Here is a 15,019-nt window from a genome sequence, read left to right as displayed (position 1 = left end):
TAAATCATTTTGCAATCTTCTTTTAAATGTATAAAATTAATTGTAACTTCGGGGAAGATAGATGTGAGGGGCTGAGTTGTCCTGCAGCTATTAACATTCTTTATTTCATTGAGCTATTTGCCTTTCTTTAATTAATGTTTTCTTTGGTCTATGAATGAAATAAACTTATAAAAGAAAATATCAGCATTTGTTAAACGCACGCACTTTGGGGACACTTTGTCCTGATGCAGCCCCCACCTGCCAGCCACGCCCTCCACCATGTTTTCACAACACACTTAACAAAAACATTGCTTTTGATTTCCATCCTCATCCATTATGTCTTTTAAGTGCTTTGATATTCTTACAGCCCTTCAACATTTCCACAATTACACAATGATTCTGATACAATTATGAGATTGAATGCAGTGCATTTAGTACAATAAAGCTAAAAGTGTGCTAGGCAGTGTGTATTGTAGATTAATTTCATTGCTACAACTTTAAATATCCCTTGATTCATATTTCTTTGTTGGCCCCTGGATGTCTCTTTCAAGCTACTGAAAACCCAACGAAACAAAACTCTGGAGACACTTGAAGAAAAGAAACTCTTTATTTTCCCCAAAGTTACACCTCATTCTGAATCTTTTTAAACTTTCCAATTGTTAATGTTTCATTATTACAAAGGTAGAGATCCAAAAGTACACAACAGTACAAGTGGATCATTCTGTGGGTCTTCAGGAAGAAAAAGAAAGAAACAAAGAACAAACGGCTGCATTGGTCAATGACTACACACTCAAGGAAAAATAGAGAAAATTACAAATATATATATATATATATATCCACCTATTTCCAGGAAACAAGAGATTTTTTTTCCAAAGTTCACACTCTCACACTGCTACAGTGAGCCGTAGTAAAAGTACAAATCAACAAAGTGAGGATATGATGTCCCCTTTGAAAAATATACTTTTATAAAGCCCAATGAAGGAAACCGTCAGCAGCACAGGCAAAGGATGCTGGTCTTTTAAAGTTTACAGGTTATTTGTAATTTGGTTCACACCTTACATATCAAACAGTTCTTACAAGTTTTTGTTGTAATTAGTCTTAAATGTATAAATGTGCATGTGCCCAATACGGATGAATGACTTAAGAAACAGCATTTCATCAAATAGATTCTGACTTTCTACAGTTAATGGAGCGTTTCCTATTAAAAACAAAACACAGCTATCATTTATTTTTCATATGGAGTGTTTTGATGTGATATAGGCTTTAAATATATCATTGGAGTGTATGTTTGGTCCATTCTCTTCCATCGAGAGTTGGTCCTGAAAACTGGTAGTGACGGTGCCTGTTTACGAGTTAGCATGAAGGAGAGGAGCGGAACTAATCCATGAATTCAAGGCACGTTTCCTCACGTAAGGCTGGTTCTCCACTTTCTAAGGAATTGAGGAGATTCAACACACTAGTTCAGTCGTATGAAAATAGGGAATTTGTGACAACATGTCTCCACTCTATATACAAGTCACTTCTGTTCGCAAAGACTGAATTTGTTCCTGTTTTTAACCACGGGGGGCAGCATTTCACTCCCAATGTCTAGTCTGCCAAAACATGAAAGAATTACAATGCACAATTTAGAAAACAGTCCCTGAACGCGTCCCATCCCACCCCTAATTCATCTGAACCATCGGTTGTCAATACATCACTTGGGTGCATTGGACCTTTTTTTCCTGTGACACATGTTAATGCCATGTATGAAGAGGCTCATGATCATATAACAAGTTACATTTATTATTTAACGGCCAAACTTTTAAATCTTAATTTAAAAGCAAGAGTTTGACAATTTGGGAAATTTCTAAATCTTAGTCCATAACTCTGTCTGTTAGCTTAGCTTAGCATGAAGACTGGAAACAGGGAAACTGTTTGCCCGCCTCTGTCCTAAGGTACAACCCCCTGCCCCACATAAAACCACAACTTGTTTTTTTTACACACTTTGGTTTTTGTATTAGTGTCAGTTAGAGGGTAGGGAGATGTTTTTTAACCTTGGGACAGAGTCAGAATAGCTGTTTTCATTCTTTATGCTAAGCTAATCCTAACAAACCAGGGGCTGGCTTTCATTAAAGGTTCAGTGTGTAGACTTAAGTGACATCTAGTGGTGGTGTTGCATGTTGCAGCTGAACACCCCTGACCTCACCCTTCCCTTCCAAACATGGAGGAGAACCTGTGGTAGCCTTCAGTTGTTAAAAACTCAAAAAAAAGGTGTTTAGTTTGTCCTGTTTGGACTACTGTAAAAAAACATGGCGGCCTCTGTAGAGAGGACCCTGATGTAAATATAAAGTATTTAAATATAAAGGCTCCATTCTAGAGTAAAGAAAACAATTGTACAATTTAGATGAAACGCACAAGGGAAAACATCACTTGGATAATTTTACCAATAGATCCCTTTCACCTAAATCTTACACACTGAACCTTTCAATGACGAGCATGAGATGCTGTTGATTCTACGCAGAAGAAAGAGAATAGGCATATTTCCCCAAAATGTCAAACTATCACTTTATTCTGTGTTTGCTTGTAAAGATGATCAGTTTGCATTTGCATGATCCAGACTTCTGAATGCATTTCCCCCCCCATTTATCACAACATGTGTCAAGGAAAATCTAACGTCGAGAGTAGGTAATCTTCCTTGGTAAAGCATGCATCCTCATCTCAGTCTGCTGGTGAGAGGGATGTTGATAATGTGAATATAACGGGCAGACGATGTTAATCTTGTAGCTGCCCGTACAGAACCAGCATGTCTGCCGTGCTGGGACACAACATTCATAAGCTGGAATACAAAAGACAATGAACAGTTTCCGGATGTGTTTACTGCAGCAACTCCTGTTCAACGCATTTTTGTTAGTCAAACAGTATAAAAGTGCATTTCCTATGATTTGAAAAACATGTACAGCTGAGAAGAATTGTTTAAGAACAAGAGTAAAACAGATTGTGTAATTTTTTTTTGTTTTGTTAAAAGATTTACAATTCAGAGATTTCAAAAGACAGCTGTAGAGTTGTAGTTGTAGAAGAGGGTCTCCTGTCGTTTGCTTTGTACAACTTGACATTTCCTGTCAAAACCCCATTCTGAGCCACTGTGGCTTTGAAAGGAGTGATTAGTGCTCTTCCAGCCAAGATGGACTGTCCCCACCTGGCATTTTCAACTTGATGTGGAACTGCTTGAGTGTCTGTTCCAGCTGCTGTTGGTTTCCAGCGTAGTATGCAGCTATGGCATTGTGGAACAAGATGAGCTGGTTGTGCAATACCTTCACCTGTTAGGGAGCCGGGGAAGGAAAAAGAGAGATATGAGGAGATTTAACTTTAATGAAGATTATATACAGATTTTAGGCTCTAGCTGACCTTGTTCTCTTCCAGGAACTTAAGCTTGACGGCGACATCCTCTCGCATCCTCTCGTACTTCTCACGGTGGAGCTGGAACTGCTGCTGCGACAGCTCGATCTTGGGCATTGTGATGGCATCACGGGGCCCCAAATTCAGCTCCTCCAAATCTGTGCGGTACGCGTCGTACTCAACTCTGGGGAAGTGACATCATTTAACACCATCAGAACTATGTGTGTCTGCGTGTGTGTTTACATCACAATATGTAAAGACACACAGAGAAGTGTTGCCAAACCCCCAAGACATAAGAAAGTGCAAGGTCACCAGAAATTTACCATGGACTAATTGTGTAACCTCTGCAGCCCAGCTCCAGTCCACAAGTTATATTATTTATAATATATATTTTATATCCACAAGACGTTTTACATTGTTGTGACTATGGAAAGTCAATTCCTATTCACATATTAACAATGTGTAAAGGGAAAATGTTGCTCATGGTGAATTATCACCTGACTCTGCAGTTCCTCTTAGTTTTACTGAGCATTTTAATGTTATTCAGCTCGTTGTTTTAGTCTTGTTGTGACATTTTCCTTTTTTAAATTCAGTTTCTCTGCTCTCATCAGTTTTATTAATCAGAGATGGCAGATGTTTTAGAGAATAAGCAAAAAATTTAGTGTACAACACCTGTCTAGCATCACAAGGTAGAAACAGAGTTGTCAACTAACTGGGGAAAAAATAATTTAGCCAAAAAGCCCAAAAAAGAGTGAAAGCGAGAATAAATATTGAACTTTTATACTTCAGCAGAAAACAAACACTCCTCTGAAGGACTTAATGTTATTCTGTTGTCTGCTGATGTGTGGACTGGTTGCAGCCACATTCATCACCTTTATAAAGATGATTTGCGAGTGCTGTTTTAACAGCTTGTTGCTTTGCCCCGAAGTAAACGAAAAATGTAATTAATCAAGGTCGATTTAAGTTTGATTGGCGTTTCTTTGATCAAGCACAGCTGGAAGAAACGGTTCTATAAAGTTAAAAGCATAATTGTGCATGTTACCTGGCTACTTCATACTGTTTGATAGTAATCATGGTGTCGTCGATTGTTTTGTCCACGAGTGTGTTCACACTGGCGATGAAGAAGGTGATGGCACCCAGCAGGTTCTCTCCATTTTTGGACAAAAGCTTTTGGGTTTCAGCATTGAAACCAAACTCCTCCTGAAAAACACAATCAAACATGAACAGAAGTATTAGAGGTTAATACAACTTTGTGAACATCACCCATCACGAAACAAGATTAATGTTTACGTATTAATGCATCAGTAGATATAGGCTCACATGGAGTTCTGGAGACTTGAGGCTGAGGTCAGCGAAGGCGTCGCCCAGCTGCCTCTGGGTCTGCATTATCTGGGACAGCTGATTGGCCAGCGTCTGAGCCAGCCTTATCACATTCTGGTACTTTCTCTTGTTGTCACGAAGGACTTCAATCTGAGCCTCCAGCTCCAGGTCGACGGTCCTCGAGCCCCGACCCAACTTCTCTGACAGGATCTGCCTGGTACACTGCAGGGGAAAGCAGGCTGATTAACACACACGCTAACATTTTAGAATACTGTGGGTGACTGTGGGGAGTTTGTATTTGACTCAAGAGAGAAGGAGGAGACTGAAGAAAGAATATATCAAAAGAACAGGCTGTAACAAATAACAAAGTCTAAGACAAGATATCAGTTAACGCAGTTGTCAGTTTCAGATATAATTCACTTTGTCTGTCAACTTCCTACTTGACTGAGAGAAGATAAAGAGTGAGGCCAAGGCTGAGAAGAGCAGCAGAATGAAGGAGGGACATAAAAATAAATCAAGGACAGGGAGGTTTACTTTATAAGTGTTGATGCTCCACTTTCTCACTAGGTCCAGTTTTTCCATGGCTGGGTTCTTTAAGTCATCTGAAAGGACCAGGGCTCCAACGTTTGGCTGTGCATTCATTGCGCCTGGACAATTAAAAGTCATTCATTCATTTAGTTAGCGATTCAGTTACAGGATTTGAAAGATAGAAAGCCTGTGGTGGAGGTTAGGGAAGTACATTTCAAGGTATTATCAAAAAACAGTGTCATTAGGGTTGTCTTGTTGACACGGAAACTTCCACACAGAACAAATTAAAAAGGAATTAGAGAACCCAAGGGACATGTGGGATTATTCCAATCAAAATGAGAATATAATTAGTCACAATAACACACTTTGAATGTACTAACAATTGCAGCAAAACTTTTGGGCACAGAGGGAAAGAGATGGAGTCCGGAAACTGACGAACTGTAGGTAAAGTTTATCTGAAAGAAAATGCGTAGCGAACTTCTGGTTCGATCCCGACTCCTCCAGTCTGCATGGTGAGGTGTCCACGGGCAAGACACCAAACACATAGATTGCCCTGACGATTGTGCTGGCAGTTTGTGAATGGTGAGGAGCACTGCGTATAGAAATGTATGAATGTGTGTGTGAATGGCTAAATGCTTTGAGTGGTTGATATAAGACTGTAAAGTTACTACATCAATACAAGACGTTTACTGTTTAATAATAAATATAAAAAGCTGTAATTTTAGCTTCAACAAATTGATGCTTACAGTGGACAAACTAATGCTTCTCTTCATTAGGCTGGACCACATTTATCTAGATAATTAGTTGTTTATTAATCAGTCAGTGTCTTTTCTCACAGTGTCAAACAATCTAAACTAAAAACGTACCGAATTCAATTTGTTGTATTTGCTTGTCAAAGCCCTCCACCAAAGCTCAAGTCTACTAAGCTAAACCTTAAACTCCTCAGCTATGTGGGTTATATAGGGATGCTATAGTGATATGAAGCATACAACGGATAATGATTAATAAGATCTACCCTGAAGGGTTAGACAGACTGTATAGCATGTGTTTAGCAACCAGTGTTTCCAGTTAAGTTTTGTGTTACCAACACAGGACAATATCCATATATTTATCAGACATTGGTCAAGGAAAATTGGTGCAACCTTTTACCACATTAAGTCAGTTTCGGTTCTCCACAGAGCCGAACTATGGGGGCCAACTTTTGCGAGGACAAAGGTTGCAAGCAGGAAAACCCAATGAGATTAATCGTGAAAGCAGTTTTCTTTCTAAGCCAAGAAAATGTTTTGAGGCATTAAATCTAGAAATAGTGATGTCTAGATCTTAGAAAAATGACTCTAAGGAGAATATAAACACTTAAAATTAGCAAGTGCAAAGCAGACAAACTACTTCTATTAGCCCAGATTTATGCAATGGCAACATTTGCAGAGCCATTAAACGAGAAAGGGGGAGAGGACAGGTTTGATTCTGAATGTAGCGCAGCCTGTGGGAACAAGGAGAAGGTAAGAAACCGAGAAAGGTCCCGTGGATTGGGGTTAATTTAGTGTGCAGATGATTCAGTATCATCTCGTTCATACTCCTGCGGGTACCTTGCTCAGCCTGACTATCGCTGGAAGAGCGCGCCAGGCGCCCGGCAACAGCCGAGCTGGGAGCTACAAGTGCCACGGGAGACGTGGGCAGGCTTGCTGACCCTGGGAGATATTCAGAGTTATGATTCATTAGTATGTCAGTCTCCCTCCTACACAAGCGTATGGGGGAAATCTGTCATTGATGTTTATTTCCTGTGTGTTTTATTGATATTTCAGCGTGACTGTTTCCATTAACAAAAGCCTTCCTCGTTCTGTGTAAACAACATGGAATATAGCCATGGCAACCCTGTGGTAAAATGGTCAACAACAGCTTGCTGCTCTGTGAGGAGACTTTTATTAGCATTTGTAATAAGGGCGTGATGATGAAAAGGAAAGCAGGGTTAAATCCTGGAGATCACAGGAAACTCATTATTTTCAATTGGATGTCCACCTTTACAAATTCAAATGTCGGCCCTTTCACACAGATAAAAAAAAATGTAGAGCCACAGGGAAAAAGATGGCCTGTAAACACTGAATGAAGCAAATAACAAATAAAACCTGAGAGTTTCCAATGAGCTGCTGCATCTTAAAAAAGTAATTGAGACCAAACTCAGACAATCATAATGGAAATGAAGAGTTTTTACCTTTGTATGGTCCTGATTCAATGATGCCCTCTGTTGTTGAAGCAAAGTTACTGGAGGAGACACAGGACTCTGAGAGGTTGAGAGCCCCAGGGCCACCGGGGTAAGGGTCCTATGAAAAGTTCAGACAGGGATTGTATTAACAGGTTTGGTGGTTGTGTGCAGACACTCAGGAATGACATAGAAAAGGTTTGGTGAACTTTCTATATTTGTGATCCACCAATATTTATATTTAAAAAAATGTTTTCTATATTATAGGCTCGGTATATTGGTTATATTTGTTTCTTTGTGATTATAATAACCAAAATAACATTTCTTTGGCACAGGGGCTCAGTATCAGACATTTTGTTACCCACTAATATCAGCCCCAAAAATCCCTGCAGTCGGATTCTTGAAAGAAGTAATCTGAATGTGTATATAAAACAATATAGCCAATTAAAAATGAAAAAATCTTTGGTGCAGACAAGCTCTTTTTTTTTTTTCATACTTGTTACTTGCACGGTTAATTAAGTGTGGAGTACACACAGGTGTCTCTGTTGTTGTTAAGCACATCAAGCAAGTCTTTCAACCTGACGACCTTCAGGACCTATTCAAAGTTTTGCTTGTGAGTGTACACGTTCTGAAAAGTCTCTTAATAAACTCTTACCCTCTGGAATACTGTCTCTGGGCTCTGATCCAGGTCTCCATTGCTGGTGACTGGAATCTCAGCGGCTGAGCTTCTATGGGACTCCTCAGCCATCGTGCTTTCCTGTACGGGGGGAGGTCAAATGAAGCAGGTTATTGCTCAAACCTTCCTGCTGACAACCTGAGGACAGCTCACCATTAAGAAAACAGGACTCAGGGTCCACTAGTAGGACAAAGTGGCTGTGGACTGCCACCTTGTGGACACTGCCACAGTGGAAGTTATTGGTCTGGGCCAATAAATCCTGAGAAGGAAAGGTATAAAACTCCTCGATTTGAAGAGAAGTCCGTTTTACCTCCCTAACATCAATATGGATGCAATGAAACCACAAAAAACGTTATTGTTTAGGGTTAGAATTCCTAAAAATACTGTTAAAACATAGATTCAAGTTTAAGATTTGCAGCTAAATTGTCCAATCCCAGCAATTTGCACCAAAAATGTACCTTCTGGCCAAACCATCCTCTTTCAATTGTTCTTTTCATTCATTTGTCAGACAGGATGAGCGGCTTAGTGAGGTTTAAGTTTGTTATGTTGCATCATTACAGCATTTCACAGTCTATGTAGTTCTTGTGAAACAACTGACACTGAATTTCAACTGTCTTCTAGTTTCCAGAGCTGTGAGATTATTTAACTAAACATCAAATATCTGAGTAAGAGCTTGTCACATTAAAATGTTTCATTCTGTCATTTATGTTCTAATTTGAAAAATATTGAGCAACAGGAGCCTGCAAAAGGACACAACTCTTCAATATAACTGAAAATCATATGGACAGTCTGTCCCTGTGGATTAATATGTAACAGTGACACGGTGGCTGGCTAGCTGCACATTAACATATTGTCTCCTAGCGAGCCAAAGGGTGGAGACACCAGTTTGTGACCACATGAGTTTTGTTCAGGCTGTAATGAACCGGCTGCCCGTTTGCTGAAAGCTGAAAATACAGCTGTGCTACTTTCAGTGAACTTCTTTTGGACCTAATCACGGTGGACTTGGGAACTAGGCCACTTGTCTAATCACTATAGAGTTTTGCATGTCAGCTTTGAAGGGAAGTTACAATGTAAAGCTGTTAAATGTGGAAAACAATACACTACTTAATTGCCTTACTTTATTTTAATGATCAATAAATCTTAAGTCCCTTTGAAACAGATCCTTCCTCTATGGACCTCAACCGGTGTGTAAATAATGTAAACAGCTACCAGATCACCAGGTAACAGGATCCAGGTCTCGTCTAAACTTACTGGTTTCACTGTGCAGGTAAACAAGTGAGTTTAAATCATGTGTTTAAATCATTAACACATACTTTAATGTGTTAAATCTCCCACATTTAATTGGTTAATTTAGTCATTTATGTCTTAAATTACCAAAAGATATAACTCCTTGCAGTTCTTGGTATAAACATCTGATTCTAAAATAGAATGTGAGAGAATAAAATAATCCTAGTACATGTAAACCCCACAAACTGCTGTAAATACACAGGGGAACAAAACATTATTTCTTTTTTACAGTTAAATTAATAGAAAACATATAATGATCATCTATTGTATTAAGATAAAGATTTTTACATTAGTTCCATAATGTTTGAGATACTAAAATCCAATAATCAAAGTAATCATTCAGATTAAAAGACCTATTCTTACTCCTGAGTGAACACAGACTTTACTTTGTCTATCGCCGTGTGTCAGGCATAAATACTTAAATGCCACACGAAGCCTGCCTGCAGGCAGGAAGCTCAGATATGCACTACTAGGCTTGTCCACCCACGTAATGCAGCTCAGACAGACTCCTGCCTGATAGTCCTCTCTGACACCAGGTTTAACAGATTGTCAGACAGAGGCACATCTCTGGTTACATGCCTTTAAAAAAAAAAGAAAAAAAAGGTGTAAATAAAGGCAGGTTGCTAACCCTGTTTTTTTTCTCCATTCAGCTACAGCTGAACCATAACTGTCCACAAATCTAGATTTCAGTGTCATAAACCATTATGGAACTAATTCAGTCATGGATCCACAGATGATCAGGGCCCTGAGCCAAAATGATCCCACCCACCATCTGCAAACAGTCCACAGGAAAGCCTGCTAACAGTGTTGGCCCAGTGGATCAGGGAAGGTGGTTGAGTGGCTGAAAGTTAATCAGGCGTATGTAAGGGCAAGGTATGGCATGTCATGGTTTGCCATTCCCTGCAGTTCAGTATCCTGGATACAAGCTAACCTGACGTGAGAGGGAGGGATCGAGGGATAACAACAATGAGCTAATTGTGCAATTATCTGCGTCAGCCAAAGAGGAGAAAGAAAAGCCTCATCTTGCCTCCCGAGCTGGATTCTCACTGCAAACGTGTTGGAAGTGGAATGCAGAATGGATAGTTCTGGATAACAACTCTGCTACATTTAGGGCTATTAAAAGAACAGGGTTAAACACAGAAAGGAGTATCTCTGTTTGACATGTATGTAATCTGCTGTGCAATACAGGCTCTGGGCTCCGAGCCTGAGGAGTCACACGTTCCAATAACACAAGAAATGTGGGACTGCCTGAGAATGTGCAGTCAGGACTCCAAATCCGTCTCACTTTGCCAGCCATGTGACTGTTAGCATGTAGAGTTCAAGGACTCTGTACACACCCAACGTACAGATAGGAACTATTATGAGGAGATTGGATTGTTTACATCATGTGTTTTTTCCACTTACACACAAGGTAAGCATATGGCTGTAGAAGAGGGTATACTTACCAACAAATAATGTGTCAGTCTCAAATACATCATAGAAATACATACTATATACACTCATTGAGCACTTTATTAGGAACATGTGCAGCGGTGCAATGAATAAAGTCACTAAATGTGGTGTGATGGATCGGGCTGATTTGAGTGTTTCTGAAACTGCTGATCTGGGATTTTCATGGAGAGTTTCAAGAGTTTTTGCTCAGAATGGTCTGAAATATCCTTCATTGAGGAGCAGCTCTGTGGACAGAAACACTTTGGTGATGATGAGGTCAGATGAGAATAGCCAGACTGGTTGGAGTTTACAGAAAGGCAGGGGTGACTCAGATAACCACTCTTTACAACTGTGGCGAGCAGCAAAGCATCTTAGATATGTCAAAACCTGAGAGAAAATGAGCTGCAACAGCAGGAGACCATATCGGGTTCTACTCCGGTCAGCCAAGAACATTAATCTGAAGCTGAAATGGACCCAGCTTCACAAAAACTGGACAATTAAGACTGGAAAACATATCACAGACAGTATTTGGCATCAACCGCACGTATGTGTAGGCTGGTGGTGGTGTAATATTTCCTTGGCAACTTAATATAAACCAATCATTGTTTGAATGCCACAGCCTCTCTGCGTGTAATTGCTGACCATGTGCATCACTTCATTGCCATCTTTATCTTTTAATGGCTACTGCAGGCGTTGTAATGCACCACGTATTGGTTTCATGAACCTGACAGTGAGTTCACTGTATTTTAGTTGTCTCCCCAGTCACCAGAACTGACTCCAAAGGAAAGTTTTTTGGATGTGGTAGAACAGAAGAATGTGCAGCTGACAAATCTGGACCAGAATGTCAAGGGAACGTTTCCAGCATCCTGTGGAAGCAATGCCACGAAGAATTGAGGCTGATTTGAGAGCTAAGGGAGGAACTGTCGAGTATGGTGTTCCTAATAAAGTGCTTGGTGAGTGTATTTTTTTATACAATGATAGAAATAAGAAATAACTTTCAGGAAAGCCAGCGTAATACAAAGCCAATAAACTGAGCAAAGCTTAGAATATCCCAAAACACAGACGGAACATCACAGACACTTAGAATCAGTGAGAAAGCCACCAACTGCACCGAGAGCAACAACGACACCAACCATCTCTCTTAAAACCTCCAGCAAAGCAGAATGGAATCTGAAACACCGCTACCAACACAAACAAAAGGGGAAAACTCATACAAACACACTCCTCACAGCTATAAGTCAGGTTCATGTTGTTAAATGTATCAGATGCAGCATCAGAACAAACCCAATCATTCTTTGATAGGAAAAGAGACCGCCACCAACACAGCATATCAAGATCACAACAGCCACATGAACAGGTGCGCTGCAAGGAAGAGCTAGAAAGCTAAAGCTGGAAGATAAATATCACCTTTGTTTCGGTGTCCGAATCTCTGCTTTCCTCTGGTGCCTCAGCTGTTTCACCATGATGATTTGTCCCGTGCCCCCCCGTGTCTACACTGACAGACTCATGTGCAGCATCAGCCTCCCTGTGAGTCACCACGCACGCCTTCTGAATGTCCTCGTCACTCTTTTCTGCATTTTCCTCACCGCTGTCAATCGGGATGTCGTACAGCACCTCATCAGTGCAAGCTCTTCCCCTACTGTCGTCTACGCTCTCCTGTCTCACATCCTCACTCAAGCTCTCCTCTGCCTTGTCAGTCTCTTCACTTTCCATCTGAGGGTTCTCAGCTGAGGTCCTCCCCGATTCACCCTCAAGACTAACTTCAGACATACCTGGAAACAGACAGACAGGAGGGTGTGAATGGGTCCAATCGAACCGGCTGACTGCTACTAGTGCACTACTACCCAGGCCTGTACATGTATAGTATGTTTATCATTACATCCATTAATTCAGCTGAGCATCTGCTTTACTCAAAGATAAATCCCTGTTTAACAACACTTACTGCTCATAGGATGTATTATCAGAATCCTCAAAGAAACAAATCTATGCTGCTGATGAACAAAAACGTTGTTAACCTGTCGGACCAGTTTTCTATTTTTAATAATGGTACTTGGACATGACATATATACTGGTTCCTTTTTTACAGCACATGAAAATTACAGTGAAAGTTACATGTCCATCGAGAAATGTAGCTGATTAGAAAACTTCTTCTCTGTTGGGTGTTGATTATCATACATCTTCACAGTACTTATTCCCAGACACAAATGATCATTGTACACACCCGTACATTAATGGATTCAAACAAGTAGATGGGAAAGTTAACTGTGGTTTACATTGTGCAAATAACTAACATGTTTATTTGATTGATATTCAGAAATGCAGATCCTTGGCGGCTCCACTCAGATTTTAATGATGATGCAAGAGAGACCCAAACTGAGGCTGTGGTACAAACCCCAGCATCTGCAAGGGAGCTGAAAAAACTCAAATGGGTCATAAAGGAAAACAGAATGATGACGCTACTATTAAAGAAATCACAAATTGGTTATTTCTACTCCACTAACCTAAGCACATCTCAGATCCTTGAACACCAGAAGGGCCCGGTCGTATCCTGAGGCCATTTCTCAAAGTCCCGGCTGAGGACCAGAGGTGACCGGGCGTTTTCTATGAGGGCTTCCAATCTTTGAAACAATCCCTCTCCTTATTCTCTTTTAACTCTCTCTTAAAGACACATTCTTATCGATGTGCCGTCTAGTGTTATGTGTGTGTTCATCAAATTGCTATTGTTTGCTTTACATTTTTGTGGTAGTGAACAGGTTTTGATCAATTAGCAAGAAAAAAGTTTGCTTTCTGGAATTTGTGCTTTGCAAATGAACCCAAACTGTACATGTTCCTCTAAAAAGTGCAAGTGATGACCTCAAGCTTCCATCAATAATCGATTTGTAACAACAGGTATTATATCTGCAGTCACTTTGGAGAATAGGAAGTGACGTGCCCCTTCAGGGTTTCCACTCTCTGCGGGGCAATAAGTGTATCTCTTGGTTACAGAGTAATTACCGTAAAGAGGAAGCTGACACGTGTAAAAACTTTACAGCTGCTGGAACATGACAAGTCAAAACTGCGATGTCAGGTGAATTACCTGTTGCTGCAGAGTCACGTGACCGAGCAGGTCGTCCAGAAGTACTAGTGATACTTGTACGTTAAATGTAGTACACGGTGTAGTGTTGAAGGATGGAGGACACACGGATGTACTGCAAACATTCAACAGAGCCTACGTGTGGCTTCCCTTCCCTGTGTTAGCTTGACGCCGACCACTCATCTGAGTTAAAGGAGCCATTGACCGTGTTGTTAGCTAACGTGGCTAATGTGACCAACTCACGGGAGACTTCGTTAAAAAAAGCTAACTTAACATGTTCGGAGTCCTCTCCCTGTTCGAAAAGCTGCACAACTCTTTGCATACAAGGAAATGGCGATGCCCCCAAAAAACTTTACCTGTTTGTGCGGCCGTGGCTCACTCTGTAGCACTGTTAGCCGTTAGCAGCGGTCCAATGGGTCCCTCCTCGGTGTCGTGGCGCCGCCGGACGTGTCGCCTGTTTTCTATGTAAACACTAGCACGGATAAAACTACAAAGTTCTCATCGGAGGAGCGTCGCTCTCCAGCAGCAACGCAGCGGACTCGCTGTTCGAACCCCGGAAGAATGAGCCACTGTGTACGGGGGCCCTCGGCTGTCATCCGAGGCGAACGGCATCATATGCTGCATGCGGGCTCCCCCTGCTGGCTCATGGAGCTGCATGCACTTAGATTGATGGATGGATAGACAGACAGATAGATAGATGGACAGACAGACAGACAGACAGACGGACAGAGAGATATATGGACAGACAGACAGACAGAAAGACAGAGAGACGGACGGACAGACGAATGGATAGATAGAGATAGTATGTATTATATAATATTTCCCTTTTTTATCCTCAAAAAAATTCGAAATGTAATGACATTATATATTATTTTGTGACTTTTCAGAAGTCCATGTTTGAAAGATACCCCAGAGAGAACTTTAAATATTATTTTTATCGCAATAAAACAGTGAGGTATTCACTCAGCTAACAACAACTTTCACCTTCTAATTTTTTTTTTATTTGGGGAATTTTTATCTGAATATTTATACATTTACATGAATTTCTCCTATCTTTTGCTCTCAGCTGTGAAAAATAATGCCCATGAACTCTGCGCAGACTCAATAACAATAATCTGTCAATCATGCGGCCTTCCCATGGAGACAAGGCTCA

At 40.7% G+C, this 15,019-nt stretch overlaps 1 protein-coding gene across 3 annotated transcripts; it reads right to left on the bottom strand.

Annotated features, from left to right (window-relative positions):
- Positions 1–567: 567 nt before the first annotated feature.
- Positions 568–14,448, bottom strand: arfip1 (ADP-ribosylation factor interacting protein 1 (arfaptin 1)). Of its 3 annotated transcripts, XM_053417919.1 has the most exons (10): positions 14,223–14,448; positions 12,201–12,565; positions 8,055–8,156; positions 7,412–7,520; positions 6,789–6,890; positions 5,209–5,321; positions 4,675–4,896; positions 4,397–4,554; positions 3,364–3,538; positions 568–3,275 (listed from the first exon to the last, which is right to left on the bottom strand). In XM_053417919.1, exons 2-10 carry the CDS (start codon positions 12,561–12,563, stop codon positions 3,120–3,122), a joined length of 1,500 nt encoding a protein of 499 aa, XP_053273894.1. In that variant the 5' UTR covers positions 12,564–12,565; positions 14,223–14,448; the 3' UTR covers positions 568–3,119. The 3 variants fall into 3 exon arrangements, with proteins under 3 accessions (XP_053273894.1, XP_053273895.1, XP_053273896.1); XM_053417920.1 differs by lacking the exon at positions 6,789–6,890; XM_053417921.1 differs by lacking the exon at positions 12,201–12,565.
- Between the last annotated feature and the right edge of the window lie 571 nt (positions 14,449–15,019).

This window comes from Pleuronectes platessa, chromosome 3, assembly GCF_947347685.1.
Source record: "Pleuronectes platessa chromosome 3, fPlePla1.1, whole genome shotgun sequence".
In the NCBI taxonomy this organism is placed as follows: Eukaryota; Metazoa; Chordata; class Actinopteri; order Pleuronectiformes; family Pleuronectidae; genus Pleuronectes; species Pleuronectes platessa.
The sequence above is the reverse complement of the archived record's forward strand: the minus strand, read 5'-3'. Positions and strand labels throughout refer to the sequence as shown.